We start from the raw sequence: 27134 nt of genomic DNA on the forward strand, positions 1-27134 counted from the left end.
GGGGAATTCGGACAATGAGTGGTGTCGTGTGGCGGCGGGCGGTGGCGCGGCGGGGTGCGCAGTTTCCTCGGCCGTCGCCGCTCGCTGCAACGCCGACGCATTCCATGACACAGACGCCGGCCGGCTCTGTGGGCGCCACCCTGGCTAGCGCTGCCGGGTCTCGGTACCGGTGTGCCGGGCCCGGTGTTTGGCGGGCTGTGGGGCATCTAGCAGCGTAGATGCCGTCTCACCTGCTCGGTTGCGAGTCGGGCTGTGTTTGTCCCTCCTCCTAGCGCTTTCTTCTCTGATCAGGCCTGCAGTCGTAGTCAGCGTGTTCTGTCCAGCTGATACGTATTCGACCGCGCCGAGCTGCTGGCCGCGGAACGGCGCGGTGCGCCACGAGTCCCGGCACCGGTGCTGAGTGAGCCGGCGAGGCCCGGCACCGGTACCGAGTGAGCCGGCGAGGCCCGGCACCGGTGCCGAGTGAGCCGACGAGGCCCAACACCGGTGCCGAGTGAACCGGCGAGGCCCGACACCGGTACCGAGTGAGCCGGCGAGGCCCGGCACCTGTGTCGAGTAAGTTGGCGTACCGTCTGACCTCTCTCTCAGACGGGCCGGGCCGGGGACCGCGTCCCATATGCGCCGCCGCGGCGAGCCCTGGGTACGGCGGCCTCCCTGCACCTGGTGTCGACGGCCACTAGGAGCCGCTTTCGCCTCACAGATAATGTTAAATGGCTGGACATTTACCGACCGCTCCCGGTCACAGGCGGTCTGCCCGTATTGCCCAATAAGCTGCCCTTGCTGCCCGGTGAGCCGGCCTTGCTGCCCGGTGAGCTGTTCGCGCCACCTGGCTGGCTGTCCGCTAGGATATAGCACTGACAGGGAACTGGGAGACATGTCCGCCCTAATTTCCGAAAAAAAATAGAGTTTGTTCCTCCGATTTTACGTCAACTGTATGTTTTTCGCGTTTGCCCTTTGAAAATATTGCTTCCAGGGTTTGACCCCCTCAAATCCTGATTTATCCCCCCAATCTCAGAGATGTGGTTGCACCAGTGACTTGCCGTACTGCCCAGCGGGCTGCCCGGCGGCCTGTGGCTGCTGACGAAAGACTATCTTCGTTCTGATATAACCCACTCGCCATTCGCGTCCTACTTGAAGCGACGTTTCTGGATCAACCATCCGGTTGTGCTGACCCCGTCACCGATCACGACGGTGTAGCTGGCAGTGCTGACCCTGCCACTGATAAGATGGGGTAGCCGGCAGTGATGACCCTGTCACTGACGGGTGGGGTAGCGGGCAGTGGTTACCCGACCGGGCTATCTGTTGTATTGTGGTGGCCAGGTTGGGCACCCACTCCCGGCCTCATCACACGCCTCGCGCCACATGTGCGGCTGGCTGGCGGTGACGAGCGCCGCCCGTCTCCGCCAGCAGCCGCCGCACACGTGACCGTGACGTGTCCAGCGGCGGCAGATCCGGCTGCGGACGCCGCCCACGGTCACATCAAAGCCGGGCGCGTTTGATCTGCGCGCGCCGGCGCTCTCGGCCCGTTCCCAGCGTCCACCGGGGTCGCGCTGCACCGCCGCTGCACGGCAGCCGGCCGGAGACAGCCGAGGCCGCTATTTACAAATTGTCGAGGATCTGTTTTGGTGCGGCGGCAGCTCAGCGTCGATCGGTCAGCCTGTTTGGCGGCGCCGCGACAGCCGGCCTCCGCGCGCCGGCCGGGCGCGGCGCGGCGCGGCGGCGCTAAAAACGCCGCGCCCGCGCTCACACCGTGAGAACCGGCGCCGCGTGCGTCGCCCCGGGCCGTGACCCGGTCGGCGGGGGGCCGCAGGACGGCGCAGGGAGCGGGGCGTCAGAGCCATCACAGCTGTGACGTGACGGCGGACCAGGCTCGCACGAACGCACGGAGAGCTGTGGCGTAACGCGGCCAGGGATGGTCGTGGTGAACGCAAAGCGTGAGGCTTTTCTTGATATGCCGACGGCCACCATTGCTTCTAGAGACGTAGATGCACACGCTATTGCCCGGCTCCCGGCTCCCGGCTGACGAGAGTGACCGTGCCCGCGCGCTGCTAGGTGTTACAGCCGGCGCGTGTGGACGTGGTTATAACAAGAGGTTCGCAGTGAACACGGCCGCGGTACGCCCGTTAGACCTTGCACTGTGGAGGTACCCGTGGTGCACATTGCTGCTAGAAAGAAAAAAAACTATTTAAACAGCGTGGGGTGGGCCTTCGGTGGACCGCCGCAGAAAGTCGTCGGCGGACGATGTTGCAGGAGACGTCAGTGGACACACTTGCAGTGCCGCTGCTTGTCACAGCGTTGCAGCAACAGGCAGTGGACACATTGTTAGGACCCCCTATCCTTACAGAGCCGTGGTGGACGGTTTTCCATGGCACCCGGTCTGCATCGCGTAACAGACGCTCGGATAGACGCAGTGCTGCCATGGGCCATTGGTGGCAGCACACAGATCACAGCATTACGGCGGCCTCTGACTTACGGTGCTGCAGTGGCCTCGGGTGCATGCTGTGTGCCAAGGCCCGAAGTGCGCAATGTTGCAGGGGCCCCGTTGGGGCGTGTCGCGGAGGCCCCGGTGGATCCAGTGTCGCAGGTGCCCCGGGTGGACTTAGCGTCGCAGAGGCCGCTGGGCAATGTCGCCAGGCTTCCGTTGGACAGTGTTGCAGGGTGGACACAGTGTCGCAGGGGCCCCCGTCGGCCGCAGTGTCGCAGGACCCCGGCGTGCCTGTGTGGCGCTGCGCCGCCTGATAGCGATCGGCGCCGGCCGGCCGGACCTGCTGCGACCGGTGACAGACCAGCCACATAAAGAGCCGCCGAATAATACAGGCCGCTATCTGATGGCGGCCAGCGGCGGGTCCAGCGCCTGGCCGGCCAGCGCTGACCCTGCCGCCCTCCGGGCCGGTCAGTGGCGGCGGGCGGGCCGCCGGCGCCGGCCACGCCCGCCCGCCGCCGAGGGCCGCCGAGCTCAGCGAGCCGGTCCGGAGGCAGTGGCGCGCCCCGCAGCCGCCGGCGCCGCCCGGCCGGCGCGCCTGGCGCCGCCACTGGCCGGTTGCCGGCCGTAAAACCAGTAGCTGCCGAGGTGTCGGCTACACGGCCGGCCGTCTGGTCGCCACATAATCGCGGCCCGTCCGGCTCTCTCCCGTCAAGCGGCGCTTCGCCGAACGCTGCCTCGTGACGGATGCCGCCGGGGACCGGCCGGCTTTTTTGAGATTCTGCAGCGGCGGAGGCGGCGGCGCGGCCGCGCCGCTCGGTGACGGCCCGCGGGCGCCGAGATTCGCAGCGAGCGCGCGGGGGACCGCTGGTGCGGCGTCACCGAGCGGCCGGAAAAACCGGCGCCCGGCGCGCGCTGGCCGCCGCGCTGGGCGACGGCCAGCACAGCTGCATTCGGATGTTATCGGCTGTTAATTATACCGGCTGGTTCTGATGCATCCAGCGGCGGCAGTGATCTGCTGCAGCGGCCGCAGTGTGCTGACCTTGACCTTCGACTGGCTGCGTCCCAAGCTCCGGCGCCGATGAAAAGAGGGAAGTCTGTCGCAAGAACGATTATCGTAGAGTGACATGGGCACTTCGACCGAGACACCGTATGCCAAAATTAACTGAAAATGTCAAACTTATATGTCCAACTTAACTTAATGGAACTCAAGTATGTCATATACCATAACCATGGCAAGGCGCGTGTGCCATTCAGACGAGCGATGCAGTGACGATGCGCAACTTTGCAACGTCTTTCTACGCCACATTGCATAGGGGTAACTTGTAGACGTTAAAGATCAAACAAACGAACAGGCTGCGAAGCTTGCACGCTGAAACACGTTGATTTGTTAGCTTGGTGGCACTTATCTTATATTGATCGATACGCGTATTTTTGTCTTTTACATGAGGACCGTCTTCTTTCGTTCTAAAATTATCCATAACTAAGCTAAAAAAGAATAACACATTTACATGTCGATGTTTAGATTAGGTACACGACTACTAAAATAGATCAACTGTGGTTAATATGAGCTGAGAAGCTGTGTGAGTTTAGGTATTTAAATATTAGCCTGGAACTCAATAGGCACTCGGATACAAAATATCTGAAATTAATCTGGTAAAGCAGTAAAAAAGCAAACAACATGCACTGCTGATTTAGTGAAATTGCAGTGTCTGGTACTAGGCATGTGAAGTGTGTCACCACCGTCTTTATGAATCTATTACAAAAAGTATATATCGTGTATCCGTAAAAGTTCGTCTTAACAGAAATCGATATAAGTTTTCACAAGGTAGATGTGAATATATGTCGCCGCAGAGCTTGCGTTTTTACTTCCCTTCTATTTCCAATCAATTGCTCTTTTTTATAAACGTGATGAATGATCATCTTATGTGTATTGGTATCAACACACAAATGAATCCAACATTTCCTTCGCGGAGACCGCTGCGGCAGAGGTGAAACTGTTGTGACACTGGTTCAGATCATTAGCGCGCCATATGCCCTGCTGATTTTATACCTGTGCATAGCGTAGTTGTGTGCAGGTGAAGTGACTGGCTGTCGTCCGACTCGGATACCGCCTGTTTGTTCAGCGATCCGCTTGTAGGAGCTAACGTGCTTAGGACTCCTTTAGACTCGTTGGTTATTGATATATTTTGGGATTGCCTGTAATAGCTGTTTTCTTCCGGTCCCACGGACCTATGCATGTTGGGTAATTAATGATGCGAAGTTTGCGGATGAAGGTATAAGTATCGACTGCAGTTCTGTTCTACGTGACAAATGCTAAGACCATATTAGTTTTATGACTTTGCGACATTGCTTAGGTGTGACAACGTTAATATCAACGGACTTAATGCATCTTTTTGTGCTAAATTTCCCCGACGGCCTCTTATTCTTGCTACGGTGCTTATGTCGAACTCTGCAACACCCCTACCAATGCCCTCCAAATTAGCCCTGCATTCCCGAAGCTTGGCGGATATGCCGACTGGATAATTTCTGTTTGGTGTGCGTTGGACAGTATGTCATCTAAAAAAACCGGACGAGATTCGGCGAGCCGATCGCGCGGCCACGTGTGCACACACTCAACGTCTCGGCGGTGGTGACGCTGCCGTCCGCGGGGGCCTGTGTGGGCCTCGATGACTGCCAGTGGGTGACCGGCGTGGCTAGCGTCCTGTACTGTACCGCAGCACGGCTCGTCTTGCTGCGTGGCGGTGTGCGACCTGCCTCGAGCGGACGTGCGTACACGCGCTCGGCTCGTCTGGCCGCTGTCCACGGCTGGCCCATCTCGGCGACGTCACCCCACCCACGCCGCGCGTGGCCGGCCCCGGCGCCGGCGCCCGGCTGACGCGCCTCACCCTGTTCCAGGCGCCTCCCGACCGGACGGCCCCCGGCCCGGCTCGGCCCCGGCCCGACCATGGGCCGAGACTACACCATCAGCGGCGTCAAGGTGGCGTTCCCCTTCAACGCCTATCCGTGCCAGGTCGCCATGATGGCCAAGGTACGCCAGCGACGGGACGGGACGGAACGGGACGAGCGGGGCGGGACCGGGGCCTGGGGTGCGATCGGAACGCCTTCCCGACCCGAGGGCGGGACCGGGACCGGGACAGAGGCCCGCTGAGCTCTGTCTGTGGCCGTTGCGGGGTGCTCGGTTGGAGTGCGCTGCTTGTCGCGCGTCGGCCGCACGTGCAGCGGGCCGGCGGCCGGCGCCGCCCTGCCGCCTCCGCACCCACGTGGGCATGTGGGACGGCGCGGCCGGGGCCGGAGACGGCGCTCGCCTCCGGACTGTGGCGGGCGCGCGCACGCTGGCGGCTGACGCTGCGCCGTTCCAGATCGTCCAGGGGCTGAAGCACGGGCAGAACTGCCTGCTGGAGAGCCCGACCGGCTCCGGCAAGAGTTTGGCGTTACTCTGCGCCGCGCTCGCCTGGCAGCAGGCCGAAGCCGGTGAGTACCGCGCCGGCCGCTGGGCGGCGCTAGTGCGCCCAGTTTGCAGCGACGCCTGCAGGTGGCAGCACCTCACGACTCACCAGCTGTATATGCAAATTTGGGGCCGAACGCTTCGGATTGGTTCTCCTACCGGCCAAGATGGTGGGTGAGGGAAATTCCGGACTCAGAATCTCATGCTGCATGCATAATGCAGAATTTTAATGAGTGGCGAGGCGAAAGCCTTATGAATATATCAATATCATCATGACCGTGCTTTCCGAAGTCAGTTGAATGTAGTTACAATTGCTGCGGGCTGCTTTAAGCCAGCTCAGGTGTTGCACTTTGAATCGCGAGGTGTGAATCGCCAGGCTACGGACACCGTCACGTGTTTAAATGAGACGCCTGATACCCTGGCGTGAATCTGTCAGCGGCGGCCGGCCAGACGCTACGCCGGAGTCCGTTTGTCCATTTTTATCAGATTTTCCCAATTCCATTCAGCCATGGCGTACCTTGGCTGGAACAGTCATAGTGAGCCTTGACTTTTTGACACGATATCGGACCGTAGATTTCGCCGGTATAGATAAAGAGCTTTGCATTGCGAAAGAAGGATACATAACGTGAACTAAATTTTGTTCAGAGTTAAAACTGAACCTTGGAAGCCCTCCTTTGGGTCTCACAAAACCTCGCCATTTTGCTTGAATGTTTTCAGTGTGCTGTATCGCATAATTCAAAGTGCTGAGCTTGATCGATGTTCAGGTGAAACAAGTGTGAAGAAAGGCTGACTTTCACCTTCCGCGAGTGGGGCTGGCGGACGCGGCACTTTCTGCAGTCACTTCTCAACACCCTGCCGTTATGAGCTACGCTTTGTGAGTTGAAAAGACAAAAACGCTGCAATGCGAAGCGGAGAGATGCTTCAGTTCCGTTTTGTCCTGGCGTGTGCGGCGAGTTGCTGGTCCGATAAGTAGCCATGGAAGCCTTCGGTTCGCTTCAGATGCCCGGCTTCTGATAGTAACTGAAAACCATGGTGAACAAGAATATGCCAAGAGCACAATGTCGTGGCGCTAGTAAGCGGTAGGGATGGCAGCCACACGTTTACAGCGTCCGTTCCCGCATGCTTGCTGTTTTTTTTTCGCGGACTGGCGTGATTTTGCGCCGGAAAATTACGCCAATGTGTCATCCATCTCAGTCTAATCAAGGGTCGCCTTTTTATGCATTTTATTAGGAAGGTTGTGCTGCAAGAGTTTAGCGTCAGAAAGTTCTTTCACATCCTTGCCGTATCATCCCAATGACATACAACTGTCTTGAAGAACTCGAGGGAATATTTACGAGTTTAATGCTAAAACGGACACGTTCTGAACTAACAGCTGCTACCATTTCTCGAATTCGAACTGAAACGGAGGAGCCGTTTAAATGTTCCTACCATACACGCGGGTGCGCTGCGGGGAATTAGATTGTTTTACTCATCGTCTGATGGATCCTTCGCATTCTTTCGACCTATGCATACTATTGCGCGTACATGCACCAGCATATCATATATTATGGGCATGACTATTTAAGGACTCAATGCCGAGTCATGTTAGTTTATACGAGTCAGACAGCGGCATGCCATCATCTCGACATCCCCGAGATGTTGAGGCCTGTGCGAGGTGCGAGTGCATCTCTATGCCCACGAACCAACTATGCCCCATAGTTGGCCCGCTGCTTCAGTGGACGCCTGGCGATGCACCCGTCCAGGCCGCGAGTGGAATGCACGCGGAAGTTTTGCCGCGCAAGGAAGCGCGCGTTTGCCATCATTTTACTGAAAAGCCCGGCCAAAAGTGTTCGAAGCTAGCTGACATTTGCATTTTTGTATCTTGGGTCGGATTTTGTGCTGCAGCGTGAGATGTCATGCGAAAATAGCTGCTCGGAATTGAGCTCAATACAAATATGGTAGTGTAAACAAGGTATCACCAGTGATGGTGTGAGCTGCTCAGTGCACAGTTCAAGCTGCATTACTTGTAGGATGTCGCTCGATCGTCCTCGCCCTGGTGGCCCAGATAACCATGTAAAAACTTCGTCCGCGCTTCATACGCCTCACCAAAAAATCTCAGACATCCTTTTAGGTGCGACTCGTGGAAGGGCGTATACCTGGGATCTCACTTTGTGCTGGCGCAGACAATGTTCCACCAGTTGCACCATTGGCTCCAACGGCGAGTTGATTAGTTACAAACAATTCTTATGCCACCTAGCGCAGGCTCGAAAACATGATCATGGCTCGATGTGCAGGCATGCCGATCCAGCGACATGAATTCAACACGCGAAGGAAGTGGTTTGATCTCCTTTTTTCTTGAAACGGGCGAAATAATAGGGTTTTAAATCAGTTTCTTAGCCCTATCGAGTCCAGAAAACCGGAACATATGGCCCTCTTGCTCTTTGTCCTCGGCCGCAACGCCTTGGACTAAAATGTTGCTGTAGCGAAAGTGAAACAGGTTCGTTCGTCTTCCTCTCACTGGGGCCGTGGTAAGTTCGGTCCTTGCAGGTTCATTACGTCTTAACGAGAAACCTTTGTAGGCAAAAATAAAAAAAAAATACCATAGCAGTGAGGGCGTATTACCTGCTAGTGAAAAGGGTCATGCAAAGCCGGATTGCATGTGAACACGGGAAAGTGAAGGGTGTTGGTTCAGCAACCATAGCCAACAATGTTAGGCCAGTGCAGTACAGAGCCGGGTACTGGGTAGGGGGGGGGGGGGGCGGCAGAAGATGGGGAATTAGATTCCTGCATGACAGACCAGCCAGATCAGCTCATGGTCGAGGGATCATGTTAGTCCAGGCTGTCGATCGGAAGACACTGAGCCTGGCGGGTGGGGTTCAGGATAAAGCCAACCGCGTTCATGTCGCGGTCGCGGCAGACAAGCACGCGGAAGTCCGCCTGGTAGAGATAGTTCAGTGAACACACCATGAAGCCAGTGCACCGAGGATCGAGCGGTCTGCCGTTTGTTCACCCAGTAGGAGGACCGCCGTGACTGGACCGCCGTCCGGTCACCCAGTGGGTGGACCGGGAGGGGGGAGGGGGGGGGGAACAGGCTGTTCGGGAGCTGGCGATCTTTATGCGGACGTACCGTACCGCTGACGTAGTGGGTAACGCTGCGAGACAGCCTGGAGCGAACGGCGCCGTTCACTGCAATTCTGCCTATCGATGCCAGTGTCCCCAAGACAGGAGGCGGGATATATTCAGGACAGGATGGGGACGAGAGCCACTCAGCGCCCTGATGGTGAGCCTTGAACGGACGGGGGGGGGGGGGGGATGAATGCCTGGCCAAATTTCGCCTGGCCCCGCAGGTGACCAGGCGAAAGTATGCATGCTTTATCCAGTACTTTCCCTGAACAGCAGGACCGTAGGAAAGTAGGATGCGTGTCAATAACAACTAGAAACGATCAGCCTGCTCAGATGCATCACAGACATCAAATTAACCATGCACTGTATTCATGACAACTGACTGCAGAAAACATAGACATCAATTCTGAACCACATGCCATATCCCGACGCCGCACGCCGCCGCTACGGCGTGGAGAGCTCCTCACGCCCAGCCGCCGGCAGGGTCAGAGTAAAACTTGGCCATTGACGGCGTAACATCGTCAACTTTCTTTTATATTTGTCCTCATTGCATGACATTGTGGACGCTTAGACCTCTAAGCGTAGCCCGTAAGTCACTCAATAAACCTGTACTAGTCATAAAGATATTCATGTCTCGTTTGCAACAGTTGCAAGTATGTTTGCGGTACGTAATGTGTCAAAATGTTTGTGTACTGAATATTACGAAAGCTTGAAACACTGTTTAGATAAAAAAGATATGACAGCATGAAGCCATTGTCCGGCGAATTCGACGAAACGTTGCACTATGTCTTTAATTTCTCCCATATGACGTATATCACAGTGGTCCTTTTCGAGACACACCAGCTTTGGGAATGCAGCATCACACATCGATGCGACACACTGATTCAAAGATCAACCAACGCGCTTCTCGGTTACAAGCCCTTGCCCGTTGGGCCAACCACAAACGTGCTTTCATTCGCACCAGTAGGGGCGCGTACGATTGTTGTGATGACCGCGGTGGTCGTGACTGCGAGGAGGAAGCGTAGTGCACTGACAGCGTAAGTTGGACTTGACAGTAATTTAATTTGACACGCTTACTATGTCTTGACGGTGCGGCAGTGGCACTACCCAGTGATATTATTAGAGTAACTGGTCCCGAGGCTTCACTAGAGTATGCTTTTGAAATATGCCCTTAAGGTGGGGCTCTCCCCACACTCTTTAAGGTGATCCGACTCTTGACTCAGCCCCTCTTTTCTTGAATCAGAGTAAGAATTAGAAGAAAAAATTCCCTGAATCAGAAAGCGATTCGAACCACTTCTTAGAGTCTGCTTGCTTTGAATTGTGATTCAGTTCTCACAGGTTTTGAATTGCAATCTATTCGAATCAGGTGAGGGTGGCTATACATGCGCCACAAAGCATGTCACACGCACATGCACACCTGTCAGGTGCCCACCAAATGTCACCGCTACACGCCACGCCACGCATCAGGTGCATCCACGCGGATCCCACGCATCAAGCCCAAATGAAACAGCCGGTGAAATAAGTGCACGTGCGGCGCAACTGGCAACGCGGCCAGAGTTGGCCGGGGCGTGCGGGCGTGCGGGCGCCGTCCGATAACGGCGTGTCGGTCCTCGGGGCGCGGCGGCAGAACGGACGCCGGCATGGCGCGGCCGGGCCGCCTCAGCTGCCGCGGCGCCGGCTATCTGATGGGCCGGCGACCGCTGCCCGGCCGGCGTCGCCACCCGAGCCGGCGCCGCTCAAAGGCGGTGCCGCATAAGGCGGCGGACGGCCGCGCACGCGCCGACACAGTCACGACACCGCAGCCTCGCCAGGAGGGGGAAAGGGAGGGGTCAGGGAGCACGGCGGTCCGTGACGACAGCCGGTGGCGGCGGCGTGGCTCTGGTGCCGCGGTCAGCGACACTCATCCAGCAGAAGAGGACTCACGGGCATTGTGAGCCGACCTTTCCAAGAGCTATGATGATGAAGATGATGGTGGTGATGACAGGGGCTCAGGGACGCGCCGGCCGTCGAGGTGAATTGGCACCCAAAACGAAGCTCACTTGCCACTGTGGTTGATGAGCCAAGAGGGAAAAATTGCGTAATTTTCTCGAATGTTGGATTTTTTTCTCGAATATTGGATCGAACAGGCGCGTACCAAAACTGCAAGCGCTGCCATTGCAATATTGCCATTGCAAGTACGTAGTGTGACAATGCATGTGAAGAAAAACTCTGGAATTTTTGTACATAGGTCGTGTGATTAGTTTTTCGAGCATTGCCGAGTGGAGATGCAAGTTATTGGCCACCACACCAATGCAGACTACATAATAAAAAAGGAATAAAAAGAAGTTTGGTGGTGCCTTGTGGACACTTTTTTTTAGTGCTTCGCGCGGCATTTTCCGTTGAAACAATATGTGTCAACATGAAACAATTACAATTCTTTTTTTAAAGCATCGTTTCTTTTGCACTCCGTATGCTGTTTGAGCAAGTCAGTGACATACGTGGTTTTGTCATGCACAATCATGCTGTTTCCTCACACTTCCATACTGACTATCAGCCGTCCGCTGGCATCCTGACTTTGTGGGAGAGCAATCTTTGCCCTTGGCACGGCTTTTCGGCCACTGAGGCCTGCGATCGGTTATATACGCACTTAAAAGGAAGACCAGAGGGTTATTTGTACGAGCAGGTGGTTGGATGTGATTGGGGAGAGGTCTGCATACTGCAAGCATAAACCTCCCCCGACGAAGAGGAGCGGGGGTGGGGGCTGACAGCCCCAAACTAACTTTTGAGCTAGGATAGTTGAACATCGCGGAAAAAACTAGCATTCTGCTCGTTTCCTAACCAATTAAAATGTATCCAGCCTTATTTCAGGTCAGAAGGTCACCTTCCATATCACGATGATTACCTTGGGTAGGCTGTATCGCAAATGAGGCGAAATGTCTCGCCAGAATGATTTCCAAACTTGAAACAAAAGGTGGTTCCAAAAGGTGGTAACCGCCAGCCTGCCCCTTGCGGAGCACCGGTTTCAGAAATGTACGTGCATTTGGGTCTGGGTCACCTGTGTGACCTTTCAGGTCATGGCAACCTCACCGCAGCTGAAATATCCATTGGAGTGCATGACGTAAGTCCCACTACTGATAGCTGTTAAACCAACCCATGGGTGGAGGGGTAAAGTATCGGCTTGCTGTGTCCCTCTCAAAAAATGCTGCGAATAGAATGTCGACTGGCTGGCTGGAGTTTCAAGTTATCTAAAAAGGGAAACTGGTCATACAAAGGGGCTTTGAGCTATAGAGGGGTCAATTTGACTTACTGAGGTCTTAGCCAGAGACACCAATTTTACAGGGTACGTAGCCATGAATATAGATATACTTGTGTGAAATTTTAAGCTGTCTAGGTCGTGACCTTTGGGTCGGGTCAAAGACGGTAAAGCAAGGTCAAATTCCGAATTGATGTCCGAAGTGCTCTCAGATCTCATGCAACCACCGTTCATGTAGATGCCTGTTCTAAGCAAAAGCTCACCAGCGTTCTTTTCAGGTCAGTGCTATTCGACCTTAAAAACGTCACGGCGACCAAAAACCTACGAGATTGTTGACATTTTTCTCATTTAAATGAGCGTCAAAGATTATACTATGCGGCGTGTTCCTAAACACAAAGAGTTGGTCAGCGTTATTTTAGGTCGGTGACCTCTGACCATCATTAATTTCAAAGAAGATGCCTGTTGGCGTTCATGTGTTCAACAAGTTTGAAATGGGCGTCAAACATCACCCCTCAAAGCAAGCACTATCGTAAAAAACAGTTCGGTTTTGACCTTGGGCTGACCTTCATACTCGACCCAAGACCAATGGAATTAGTCGCAAGCCTTAGCTCAATTATCTAACTGTGTAGGACACTATCGCAAAGATGTATGGATTCGTCTGGCGCCCCGTTGTCTCATCAGATTGAACGATTCCCTGAGTCTTGCCCTCGCTGACAGCCATGGCCTGACTTCGACATGCCGTAGGCCAGCGACCTTACAAGGGGCATATGATTCTGCGAAAATATCAGCTATTCAAGTGCCTGCAACAGCTCAAGGTTTTGCGGTTGTACCCTCACCGTTGGGAAGTCATTCTGAAGAGCCTTCGTGGGGGGGGGGGGGGAGAGAAAGCGACCCACCCAAGCGCCCGTCAAAACAGCTTATAACGAAGCCACCACCCTGAGTTACTGGGTATCACGGATCTGCAAACTGCGGGTTACGTGTTCCCCGTGTCCAGAGCACACTCGGGCCGTGTAACGAGGAGTGCAGCTTGTCACACAGGCACGTCTTCGGTGGTGGGAGGGGACGCACACTATTGTTACATGACGCAAGAATGCGACACCGACGGAATAAATCCATATTTGAGGCAACGCAGGCCTCCACTTTTGCTTACTATATGGTGGTTTTGAGGCACGCGTAAATATTATCGCTCGTCGTTGCTGGCTTTACCAACGTTGCCTTGTGGTATGCGCATGGTTGTCTCGTTTTCCTGTGTGAGCGACCTTTTTGATTGCTGATACATTCACATTTGATGAGTGTTTCAACACCACCGTCTTAGAAGAGGGTCGATTGCAGGCGGCGAGTGCACACCACGCCTGCTGGTCTGGCCTGCTCACACCACTCCGTCTTTGATTGCTCCAATGTCAAATTACTAACTTAACTTAAGGCGTAATGGAAAGAACCGAAGCCAGCTCAAGTGGTGGTTCTTACCACGGCTTTCCTGTCTATCCACGTAGCCCGAACAAAGCCGCTATATACATCCAGCTTCCCCTTTTGAGATACCATGAAGCGACTGCCAGACGGCAGACATTCGAAACGCAGCATTTATGGGAGAAGGGGGGGGGGGGGAGCAGACCAAGTCCCGATGCCGAAAGGTTTTGAGGCACAGACCTCTCCACAATCACTTCTCGCCGATTCCCCACAAAGTTAACCCGCTGATGTTCCGTTCCAGCGTGTAAAGGGTTTAATTTGAAGAGGGGTTTTCGGCCAACCGAGGGTTAGTTTGAGCAGCCGGAAAATTATACTGGGTGCGTAAGCTGCTTCGCGCGCACTAGATTACGCCACATGCGGGTGGCTTCTGAATGATAATGTCATCCAAACACCTTCCGTGGTCGAATAGCATACAGAGTGCCTGCATATGATGCTTTCACTTTTTTGTGAAAACATCCAAATCGGATTGAGAAATCTCTGACAATGGGCATGAATTCGGTATCACATAATGCCCAATGAAGTCACTGAATCTGATTTTTTTACGAATTGGCCTGCGTGCGTACAGGTGCATGCATGCATACATGCATAACTTACACATGCAAAGCGTGTAATGGCCACGACCCGGCACATGGTATTTGTTGTATCCATTTGGCTCGGCGAATTCTTACACTGCCCTGTGGGAAGCGGCACATCTTCAGGCCATGCCAATGTGGATTGAGGCATTGGCACTGGAAGAGGGTTCATGGGTAGCATTGATCAACACTTCCCCAGTTGTTGCGTGCGGTTATGACGTCTGCAGGAAGCTGTCGCCGCTGCGTGTTACGCGCCCGCACCTAACCGTCGCGATGTGTGAATGTTGTCACCGTCGTGAGCTGGTGGACGGCAGACACTGTTTCCCCGTGAAGCTGAGTATCCTTAGGCTTAATTAAGCCTGCTTATCCGCGCGGCCGCCGTCGTTTGTCACACTTTGGAGTCGGCTCCCCTGAAGGCGCCACAAAGGCTCTGAACCAAAGGGCCGAGCGCATTCCGTGACCGCTTATTAAACATGCCCTTCCGCCTGTGTCGCCTGTCTGCAGCGCGGTGCAGAGCCAGGGGCGGCACGCCGGCCACTCTTGTTTATATAGGACTCTCCGATGTCGCCGCATTGATGCCACGCATCGAGCTGCGCCTTTGAACTCGCCGACAGCCCCTGCGCTTGGCTAATTTGCCCGAGAGCGGCCGGCGAGGCGGCTGTGCGCTCTTTTAAGCTGGTTGAAGGTCAGTTCGGCGTCTATGTTTAGTTCCGTGTCGGCGGAGGAGGAGGATTGCACGGCTGCACTCGGTGTCACCGTCGGCTTCGGGTGAGTGGCCGTCCGTGCAGGCTGTCTCTCCCCGGCTAGCGCTCGTCTCTTTGTGCGGATGCTGCCGTCCGATGTAAGCTGATCCACCGCTTTCATCCGTCTTAGTGGCCGCACCGCGCTGTATCCAGTCTATGGCTGGATATGACGTTGGATGTATTCAGCCTCCAAAATGACGGCCGTATTCAGCGTCGGGGAGGGATTGGAGGGCGCTGGTGGGGCACCTGTTCAGCGGAGCGCTTGAGACCTGGTTCACCGATCACGGCGGCGTTCGACACGGCCGGTCCTGTCGCCAGCGCTGACGGACGGCCATTCCAATGGCACCTGTGCGCCGGGCGGGCGGACCGCAGCTGGGTGCGGCCCGCCAGACGCCCGGTGCGGCCTCGGCCCAGCGTCGTGTCCTCGTCCCGGAAAACCGGGCGTCACGCGAGGCGACACGTCCTGACGGCCGCCGCCGGTGGGACGGTCGCGCCGCGGCGCCGGCGGGCGGCGCGCGCTCCTGCGGCCACGTCAGCGCTCGGCCTCGTGACGGCCGGCTTCTGGCAATTAGCGAGCTGGCCACGGGGCGGGCGGCGGCGGCACCGCGCGTCCTGCCGCGCCACGCCACCCGCTGCCGGCGAGCGGCCGGCTTCTGTATTCCGCCGGGCCGACACCCGCCTCTAAAGCTGTCGCCGGCGAAAAAGGCCGCCGACGCGCCACGATTTACGGCCGACCGCGCCGCAGTCCGGCCGGTATTAATCCATAATAATTGGTAGTCGGCGCGACAGAGGCCGTGCAGCGGCCGCGATGAGCGCCGCTGATACGCCGCCACCTCTGGCCGCCGGCATGTCAATGTAATGAATTCCGAGCGGGCGGCACGGCCGGAATGTCGCGGAGATACGCCATCGCCGGCCGGCTGCCGGGTTAGCGCCGCCCCCGGCCGCGGCCGGTGACCGTCCGAGGCCGGCTCGGTGATCACGGCGCGGCTTCTAGCCGTCGCTGACGACTGCACCCGGGCCCGGTGACCACGGCGCGGCTTCTGACCGCCGCTGACGACTGCACTCTGGCCCGGTGACCACGGCGCGGCTTCTGACCGCCGCTGACGACTGCACCCGGACCCGGTGACCACGGCGCGGCTTCTGACCGCCGCTGACGACTGCATCCGGGCCCGGTGATCACTGCGGCATTCCCAGGCCGACCTTAGCTGGCGATGATACCACTCTGGGAGTGAAATTTATGCTCTTTCGTCGCAGCGTTGATGGGAGCATTCCGCGCGTAGGCTTTTGTGTAGGCAGCGACCGCGTCCCTCATTGGTCCGGCCATGCGACAGTTTGCACCAAGTCACCCGTCAAGCAGCACGGCACCGGAGGTTCATGAAATTCATTTCGTACCTGTAGGTCGAAGGCCATATTTTCTGCGTCTGCGAATGTCTCTGCGGCATTGATTTTCTGCGGTTTTCCGTATAATTTAGACTACGCTTGTAATGCAGGAAGGGGAACACAAATATGCTGGCAAGGTCACCAATGAAGTGTTATGACCAATGCCAATGCCATAGCGGCGGAAGGCAGGCTAGGCATGTGGATAGGAAATCTTTGTTGGCATTTAACTACGCATTAGACAATTCAGCTCATTCAGGGTCGCAGTGCCTCAAGCTGCAGTGTCTCACGCCACAGCCTCTCACCTCACAGCGCCTCGCACCACAGCATCCCACGCGTCAGTGCCTCACGCCACATCTCACACGGCAGTGTCTTAGACCGCAGTGTCTCAAACCACAGTATCTCTCACGACAATGTCTCAGACCGCAGTGTCTCACAACACAGCAACTCACACGGCAGTGTCTTAGACCGCAGTGTCTCACACCACAGCATCTCACACGACAATATCTCAGACCGCATTATCTCACACCACGGCATCTCACACGGTGGTGTCTCAGACCACGGTGTCTCACACCACAGCATCTCACGCGGTAGTGTCTCACATCACAGTGTCTTACTCAACTATGTCTCGCGCCACAGCGCCCCAGGTCACAGCGTCTTTTGTCACAGTATCTCACGCGGTTGTCTCACGCCACAGTGTCTCGCACCGCAGTGTCTCTGGTCGCAATGTATCACGTCACAGTATCTCACACCACAGTGTGTCATGCTGCAGTGTCTCACGCTACAGTGTCTCACACCGCAGTGTCTCTGGCCGCAATGTATCACGTCGCAGGATCTCACCCCACAGTGTGTCATGCTGCATTGTCTCACGTTACGGTGTCTCATGCCGCAGTACCTCACGCCACAGTGTCTCGCACCACAGTGTCTCACGCTAGTGGTGTCTGGGGCTGGCAAGGCTCTGTCGGCTGGGGACGGCGAAGCTGTCGGCTGGAGACGACGAGACTCTGTCTGCTGGGGACGGCGAGACTCTGTCTGCTGGGGACGGCGAGACTCTGTCTGCTGGGGACGGCGAGACTGTCGGCTGGGGACGACGAGACTCCGTCGGCTGGAGACGACGAGACACTGTTGGCTGGTGACGAGACTGTCGGCTGGGGACGACGAGACTGTCGGCTGGGGACGACGGGACTGTTGGCTGGGGACCACGGGACTCCGTCGGCTGGAGACGACGAGACAAGACGAGACTGTCGGCTGGGGACGACGAGACTGTCGACTGCGGACGACGAGACTCTGTTGACTGGGGACGACGAGACTGTTGGCTGGGAACCACGAGACTCTGTCGGCTGATGACGGCGGGACTCCGTCGGCTGTGGACGACGAGACTGTCGGCTGGGGACGACGAGACTGTCGGCTGGGGACGGCGAGACTCCGTCGGCTGGGGACGACGAGACTGTAGGCTGGGGACGGCGGGACTGTCGACAGTCCAGCTAACGTGACGGCGATGGCCGCCATATCGCGACATCAATGGGCTCAGCATGTGGATCGCTGCCGGATCGTTCCACTGGGCGCTCGCATTCTGTGAATGATGAACTGTGAGTGATGCGCGCCACGTGTCAGCCTGGATTAAAGACATCTGTGAGGCGAAGGCTGAACGAGGCGACGCGGGCTGTGTGGTGCTGACCCTGACGTACACGTTCACAAGGAGGGATCAAAGGGGACAGATGCCCGTGCACAAGATACAAGTCATACCTCGGGCTATCCCCACCACCAACAGCCTCCACTGCGATCATTCACGTTATGCGAGGGTATCCCCACGACCTTGTGCGACACCTGTCATCCAGTGCCGTGCCTTCCAGGGCCTTGATTCGGCAGCGTTACGCTCAGACGGACGCGGCGCTGTGCCCCGTGTTGCCGGCTGTCGGCAGCCGCAGACTCCCGCCGAAGATGGACACCGCCTGGCCGCGCATCCCCGACCGTCGGAATGTGCCGGGTGGTGAGGACCACGAGACCCGCGGCGCCCCCCGAGCAGGACGACGCCAGGCGCGCCGGCCGCCGCGGAATGCCCCGCACTCAAATACGGCCCGCTCGCAGGCTTTCCCACATGATAGCATCTATGACACATTTACGTGACCATCAGGCTGATTTGTATGCGCCGAAGAGCAATCGGTTTGACACTTGGTTCGGCGACCGACCGGCTTTACAAATAGCGCCGCCTTTCTCACGGCGGCCAGTGCCGGCCGGTGCGTTTGATGCTGAGGCGAAGTGGCGGGCGCGACGCCGGCCGCCCTTCCACGCTGGGCATAGCTCTGGCCGCCGGACGTGTACCCCTCGAAGCCGTCCGTCCGCTTGTACCCCCCATAGCCGTCCGTCCCTGCACGGCTGGGCACCGGCCGTCGGCCATGTACCCTTCGCAGCCGTCCGTCCTTGCACGATTGGGCCCCGACCGCCAGACGTGTGCCCCTCGCGCCCGTCCGTCCACGCGGGCGTGGTTCCGGCCGCCAGACGTGTACCCTTCCCAGCCATTCGTCCCTGCAGAGCATGGCCCCGGCCGCCGGAAGGGCACCCTTCGCGGTCGTCCGTCCCCGCAGGGCATGGTTCCGGCCGCCAGACGTGTACCCCGGGCCCTGCCAGCCATGTCCGCTCGCTGTCGGGCCCGTCGGCTGTGCCCTACGGGCTGAGCAGACGTGTTGATGTGTCCGGGACCGGCCTGGACTTGTCTCACCATCGAAGCCCGGCAGTGTCAGAGTTGGCGTGTCATGGCTCCGGCCGCTGAACGTGTACCCCGGGCCCTGTCAGCCATGTTCGCTCGCTGTCGGGCCCGTCGGCTGTGCCCTGCGGACTGAGCAGACTTGTCGATGTGTCCGGGACCGGCCTGGACTTGTCTCACCATCGAAGCCCGGCGGTGTCAGAATTGGGCACGTCATGGCTCCGATGTGTCCACCTTTTTATACGAACGTCGCATTAAGTTGTGCACCTCGTTTGGGGTGCACGGTGGTGTTTAGGTAGAGCCGTCTGCGCACAGGTCATGGTGCTTTTTATGATTATGCCACTACCTTCCGGGCGTATTCGAACCGACACCGAATCACGCGGATGGGAACACTGTCACCGATCATTAACACTATATTGTGAAGTCTGGTTTGTTTTGTACGATAGGTGCGTTTTGTTTTCGTTTAATATTTACGGTCAAGTGTGAAATCATTCTTGTAATTATAGTGTGTAAGTAATCTTGTAATCCTTCAGTTCCATTTACGTAAGTGCTGTGACTTTCATAGGTAAATGTGCGAAGATATTTCTTTTGCGATCTTCACCCAGTTAAAGAACGTAAACACAGCGCGCCGAATTTTATGCGCTCTTCAATATGTGTTACCCAGCTGCGACGCCTCACATTTTCAGGAGCCGGGTTTTTCAAAGATCAGCCAAGCTCGTCTTCGATGCGCTTTAGTCCTTCCGCCACGCGGACCATTCTGTTCTGCGCGGAGTGGGCGGCGGTGGGCTGTGATAGCTCTCAGCTGCGGGGCGAAGAATGCGTTCGCACGCGCCGCCTCTGCGGCGAGCGGTGCCGGCGGCGCTCGGGCGTCATCGGGCGTGCAGTAGTGCGGCCGGGCCGAGCCTGGAGCCGGCTGGCGCGTGACTGAGAGAGCGCCAGCCCGGGTCGATGGCGATCCCGCAGGGCCGCGCCGATGGCGGTCTGGCAGGACCGCGCCGATGGCGGTCTGGCAGGACAGCCGTCATCCAGACCTAACACGCTGGACCTATACACCGAGTCGTAGCGCACACGCGCCTGTACGAACGGCATCCGCGCCACTCGAAGCTGCGAGTACAGGCTCAGGCAGGGCCAGGACGTGCCCCAAACCGTGGAGGGGCGGGCTGGCAGGCAGGCCCAGTCATCCGGAATGCCAGCCCGTAGGGGCCTCCTCAGAGCGAGCGCGGAGCCTGTGCCGACCTGCTCTCGTCAACTCCGATGTCTCGTCAGCCCCAACACAGGCCATCGGGATGGTGCCATGAGGTTTGCGACGCATCGGCGCAAACAGCTACGCATGAGCGTTGATTAGTTTATGGCAGATGTTCCCAACTTGGGAAAATTTCCCCAAGAGGGGGTACAATAATATCGGGGCGGGCGGTTGGGAACAATGTTTCCATTAGCATTGCGTGTTCAGGCACGAAAGAGAAGCTGAGAGTTTATTTTTGATATTTGCGTCTTGTTGCCCGAAAACAACTGCCGCTGTGTATGAAATTTATCTTGACCCAGCAGCCGCTCTTGTGATTCTGTTCACAATAAGAGGTCAGCATATGGATGACTTTTGCTGAATGACTTTGTTTGGTTCGGTGAACAGTCATGATTTCGTCCATGCTCTGGGCGATTGGTCCTAGACAGGTTGGGAAATAATCCTGCACAGCCTTCAGCAAGCCTGCTGAATCGCCACATTCATTATGATAACCAGTGCGGGGAGCTTAGAAGACGAGCACGTTGTCGGCCACATGCCTGGATAATCAGCTAATGTCGTTTGCTGTTTCAAATGTCCAAGGACTGAATGCCATAACCCCAATCGTCACCAATTGTTAGGCCACTTCCGACCCAGGCGCACACGAGCACGCCTGCTCGCCACCGCCAAAAGAGGTGGAGAGTCAGATGACTGAGATGGATTGGGTTGGCTGTGTGCGCCGGCGGCTCACCCCGCTAGACGCTGCGTTCGGCTGAGTGGCGTGCCTCGGGCGTCCACCGGTCGGCTGGGCCGGCTGTCGACCGACTGGCCGTGCCATCTATCTGAGTGAAACATAGCTACTTCACTGGAATACCAGCTACAACCACAACTACAACCACTTCACCGGTATATCAGTTACAACCACAACTGCAACCACTTCACTGGTATATCAGGCACAACCACACATACAACCACTTCGCTGGTATATCAGTTACAACCACAACTACAGCCGCAGGAGCACTCGAGACGTTCTTTTAGGCCCTAAATCGTGTTTCTTGCAGAACAGTTTGTGTTGTCAATCTGTGAGCAAATAAATATGGGCATGCGCAAGGCTAGTCCGGCGTTGGTTGAATATTGCAACCAACTTTAACAGCACCATCTGTGTAATCCCTCAGTTTATTGCACCGCATATCGCCCCAGACCCGGGAACAATACGGACATAATCCACCCAGCCGTCTTTCCCGCCGTCGCTCTTCCCCTGCTGATTACTGCGCTGAGCTCAACAGTGCGACGTGTGGGGTCGCAGCACGGCTCGTGCTGATTCCGGAGATCCGTGCGCGCGGGAGAGCATCGACGGGTCAGCCCCGCCCGCCTGCCGTCGTCGATGCCGCCGCGTCGCCGGTGGCCGACGGGCGGGAGCGAGGCTCGGCCATGTGTGTCGTTGTTGACGACGGGTGCTCGACAAGAGGTGCCTGCTCCGCGCTCATCCCGGGCCCCGTTTGTGCCAATTAGCGGCGCGCCGGCTCAAGGGCCCTCGTCGCTAATGTAGCACGAGCGCGAGGCCTCCCGGCTGTCGGTTGTAGGATCACCCTCGCTGCCATGCTCCTGGGACCGCACTCCGTCTTATTCCATCCCGTTCATCATTATCAAGCAAACGTTTATTGTTACGTATTACATAATACGTACATGCATACCTACCTACCTACCTACCTACCTACCTACCTACCTACCCACCTACCTACACCTACCTACCTACCTACCTACCTACCTACCTACCTACCTACCTACCTACCTACCTACCTACCTACCTACCCTACCTAACCTACCTACCTACCCTACCTACCTACCTACCTACCTACCTACCTACCTACCTACCACCTACCTACCTACCTACCTACCTACCTACCTACCTACCTACCTACCTACCTACCTACCTACCTACCTACCTACCTACCTACCTACCTACCTACCTACCTACCTACCTACCTACCTACTACCCTACCTACCTACCTACCTACCTACCTACCTACCTACCTACCTACCTACCTACCTACCTACCTACCTACCTACCTACCTACCTACCTACCTACCTACCTACCTACCTACCTACCTACCTACCTACCTACCTACCTACCTACCTACCTACATACCTACCTACCTACCTACCTACCTACCTACCTACCTACCTACCTACCTACCTACCTACCTACCTACCTACCTACCTACCTACCTACCTACCTACCTACCTACCTACCTACCTACCTACCTACCTACCTACCTACCTACCTACCTACCTACCTACCTACCTACCTACCTACCTACCTACCTACCTACCTACCTACCTACCTACCTACCTACCTACCTACCTACCTACCTACCTACCTACCTACCTACCTACCTACCTACCTACCTACCTACCTACCTACCTACCTACCTACCTACCTACCTACCTACCACCTACCTACCTACCTACCTACCTACCACCTACCTACCTACCCCTACCTACCTACCTACCTACCTCCCTACCTACCTACCTACCTACCTACCTACCTACCTACCTACATGCATATGCATACATTCACATACATACATACTCATACAAACACATACACACATACATGCATACATACACACATAATGCATACATACATACATGCATACATGCATACATACATACATACATACATACATACATACATACATACATCATACATACATACATACATCACATACATACATACATACATACATACATACATACATACATGCATACATACATACATACATACACACACAAATGCATGCATACACACATACATACATAAACACATACATACGTACGTACGTACAAACATACGTACATACATGCACACGTGTATATACATACATGTATACATACATACATACATACATACACGTATTCATACACACATGGATACAAGCATATTCACGCTTATTTTTCTATCCTGCCATCTGCCCCGTTCTCACGTCAAGTCATCTCTCTTTTTGTCCTTTTTCTGTCACGTTCACACGCCGTCAACCTCAACCTGCCACTTTCGACCGTCTGGCATCACCTCTGATATTCCAGGCTCGTCTTAGATGATTCTCTTCACGCCACATGGGACGTTTGGCATCTATGGGGAGTGCCTTACATCCCTTGTGTTCGGCTGGGTCACCTAATATGGCAGCCCGATCAAGCCAGACGTGCGTGCCGAAGTCTAAAGATTGGAACCGAGCGTCGGATTCATGAGCTACAGATACCCCATTGTGGAGGATCCTGGATCATTTTGACATTTTGTCCAAGTTTGTTCCAGGATCCAGGTTTTGTTTTCGATATTTGCCCACTTATTTTCTGATATCTTTAATCCTCCCCTTACTTTTGTTGAGGGATCCTTTGCGATCCTAACCAACAATTTGCTTGATAAACTTCGGGGAAGGCTGTGGAAAGCTTAAGATACCCGAAGCTTTCCCAGCCGCGTTGGCAAATGCCCAAGGTTTCTAAGTTTTCTCCGACCGAGCCCCTGCCATCGGCCATGGCGTGGGGAACCTGGGACGACGTCGAACGTGCCGATCGTCAGATTTGGGATTTGCTTGGGTAGCCGTTTTCAATGCATAAACGCCATGGTGAGCTTGGGGAACGCGCTGAATTTCATGGCAGGTCGTGTGGGGAAAGATTGCCAAATCCCGATCGGGCTCGGTCATTTTTTAGTGCGTCATCGCCACAGACAGTTCTTGGAGCATTTAAGACCAAAACGACACAACCTTTTGCAAAACGACGCCCGGCATCCCGCCGCGCCCCGACCAGCCGGGGATGTAGACCGCAGGAACCCGTTGCGTACCATGGCCCATGATCTTCTGACACTACCCCTAAATATGAAATTATACTTATGTTGCGATGCTTTTTCCTAAGTCTTACCTATGCGGGAAGTGCTTTGTATTGCTATGCTTGTTATGTGTTGCTATGCCTATGCTATGCTTTCACTGTCATCTAAGGCACAGCCTTGTTTGCGTAATACCCATCACATGACTAAGAAAGCAGTAGTATTCGCACCTGGGCCATGGGATTTCTGTAGTATCCAACTATGTCTCAGATACTGGGATGCCAGTTTCCGACTGCAAGTTAGAAGAAAGGATGAATTTTTAGTTGAATCCTCCACCAAACTGTTCCAAAACTTTCACCCCTGTGCCTGATTTCAACAAACCATAATCTTCTAAAATTGACTTTAACAATTGAGGGCCTTGGATTTACAAAGTGAAAACAAGCACGGGATGTTTTAAATCGGAGTAAGTCTCATCAGTTCATTTCAACAATTAGCACAAATGATACACAGCCTTTGGCAAGAAGATGAATTTTTATATGACGCTACCGTCAGAGTTTGTAATTTTTCAGGCTATATTTCACCGAAGCGAATGCGTCACAATGGCCGTAAGGCCATAACCCGGGCTCAAGAAAGAAATTCAGGTTTTTGTGTGTTGTTTGCTGTGGACATATCATGTGAATATTCCAAACGTTCTTAAGTGGATAAATATTGCACCAACGTGGACGAAATACGGCACGGCAGCTTTGAAATGCTCGACACTTATCACTATCTTTGTTTCACCCCAGAACGACCGTCAAAATTGATAGAAATGATTGTGTCCAAGAATGGTGTCATTGTTCTGAAATGGCGTCATTCGCTTTCAGCAATTCCCCTAAAAACCTGTGGAATATTGTAAATGTTGTAGGAAAATGTCAGCTCAAACAAGAACTGAACAGGGCGTGCTGAAAAGAGCTGCCCGCATACCTGATGACTGCAACGTTCGGAATCGTAGTCGATGTTTGGTTGAAGTCTATGTTGAAAGGAAATTTTTGACACATGCCCGTGTATAGATGACATGAAACTATAGAGGTCAGAAATGGCTGAAACAAAGGAAGCAACATTACTTGATAGGTATGTGTGGAAAATTAAAGACAATCGGTCAGACCTGTTGTCAGGGTGGTGAACTGTCTGTTACCATGGGCATGAAAACGCATGTTACTGTGGGCATAAAAACGCGATCATATTTTTACACAATTAGGATTCTCACTACGGGGAACTTGACAACTTTTGCACACGTGATACACCACAAATTGTGACCTTCATTGGTCGGCGGGAGACTGGAGAATTGAAAAGCACATTATTTCTTGGTCTTTTCATGAATTAGCGATATTGACTGAGTGTTTATACAACAGGAAAATTGAAGTACATATGACCCTCTCAATGAAAGCCCAGCGCGGTATGTCGCTGTGTGTACAGAAGCCAAGTTAAGCTCTCATAACATAGCTAGATATTCTTGACATTTTCGGTGAGGTGCTTAACATTGTTCATTTTGTGCAACTTAGTTTGCGGGTGTGTCATGCATAACACTGATTTTCTGTCACGTAGAGCCCCTGCTAGGAAAGTTAAAACATGATTTTTCAAGATTTTGGTGTGTGGCAGCGCACTCAGATTCTTAAGAGGTTTTTAAACCTAGGTACTGGTAAAAATGCGCTATTTTACATGTTTAAATTTCGAAATCGCAAGGGCTTGCCAAATTTGCCTCACAGCTCAGACACACAGCCCACGGGCTCTTTCGGGGTCAGATTTAGCGTGCTGGTGGGTAAAAATGTTGCTTCTTTCCTCACGACACTCCGCTGCGGGAGGGAAATATTGGGGAATATTGGTCCCGAACAGCTTGGGAGCCCGGCCCAAATGCCGTACGCAGCGAATCCTAAAGAAGCATTCACCAGCTGCATAGCTGGGGAATGGCCGAAATATCCCGGTTTGGACCGAAATTGCTGACTGGAATCCAGGATCTGGTTTCAGGTCCTGTTTGGAGCATCTCCCAGAGTCCGTTCATGCATTGTTCTACAATTTCCACAATCAGTTGGAGAAAGGCTAATGCGCACTCTACTGTTTCATTTGGAAAATGTTAGCCTCATAGCTACAGCATGCCGCCAAAATTGTGATCTCTTCCTCGTCATTGCTTTCATATGTACAGATACTGATCAATGGTGCAGGAACAGGGGAACATTAAACTCAACCTTGATGAAATCTTGCCAGTAACCCAATCGGCATTGCATGGATAGAAGTGATAAATGGAATTGGCATCGAAGCCCCCTGCCTCTTCTCCACTTTAAGTTTTCGGAAGTTCCATCTCTGCTCTGTGCCAGACATGGTGATAAGACCTGCCGTGACTCACAACATGGAACTTCAGAATGCAGCAGCCAAATTGGAGGGTTTTGACAATTTTGAAGGCTGCCCACGGTATATGCGATGCCACTTACATTTGGCTTACGTACACACTCCATTACTTATTTCTTTTATTCCGAACTGACTGGTTTGTTCTGGAGATTCAAGGCCGTTCCGTCCAAAAAAGAAAGATATCTGCGAAGCCATGGATGCTTTTAGCTCAGAATGTGCGTGACGTCGTTGGTTGTAGGGAAAAGGCGTTCATCTCCGCTCAACAAACCACGGCGAACATCCAGCCGCATGGGCGCCCTGTTCTTAGCAAACATGCGTCTGACCGGTGGGAAATGCGTGCAATGACGGGACAGGAAAGGGTGCGGTGCGCCAGAAATCTCAAGCTTCTTTGCAAAGAAGATACTGACTTTGGCAGCAACTTTTGCGCCTAGGATGCCATAATGATAGGTACGCATGCCTTTCACGTAATGTATAAAGTTCATTTTTTGTAGTATAGGTAAAAAATGTTGCATATATATATATATGTGTGTATATATATATATATATATATATATATATGTGTATATATATATATATATATATATATATATATATATATATCTATCTATCTATCTATCTACGCAGGCACCTATATTATATGTTGGCACA

General features: G+C 54.5%; 1 protein-coding gene across 1 annotated transcript in view; it reads left to right on the forward strand.

Moving 5' to 3' along the window:
• LOC119111627 (Fanconi anemia group J protein homolog) overlaps nucleotides 1-27134 on the forward strand; it is a 64326-nt gene that overhangs the window by 12328 nt on the left and 24864 nt on the right. The window contains exons 2-3 of the mRNA XM_037235435.1: nucleotides 5321-5453; nucleotides 5785-5896. Coding sequence (XP_037091330.1) covers nucleotides 5370-5453; nucleotides 5785-5896 — 196 coding nt within the window. The 5' untranslated portion in view covers nucleotides 5321-5369. The remainder of the gene's footprint in view (nucleotides 1-5320; nucleotides 5454-5784; nucleotides 5897-27134) is intronic.

The sequence above is a fragment of the Pollicipes pollicipes genome, unplaced genomic scaffold (genome assembly GCF_011947565.3).
Source record: "Pollicipes pollicipes isolate AB1234 unplaced genomic scaffold, Ppol_2.1 Scaffold_7261;HRSCAF=8764_pilon_pilon_pilon, whole genome shotgun sequence".
Taxonomy (NCBI): domain Eukaryota; kingdom Metazoa; phylum Arthropoda; class Thecostraca; order Pollicipedomorpha; family Pollicipedidae; genus Pollicipes; species Pollicipes pollicipes.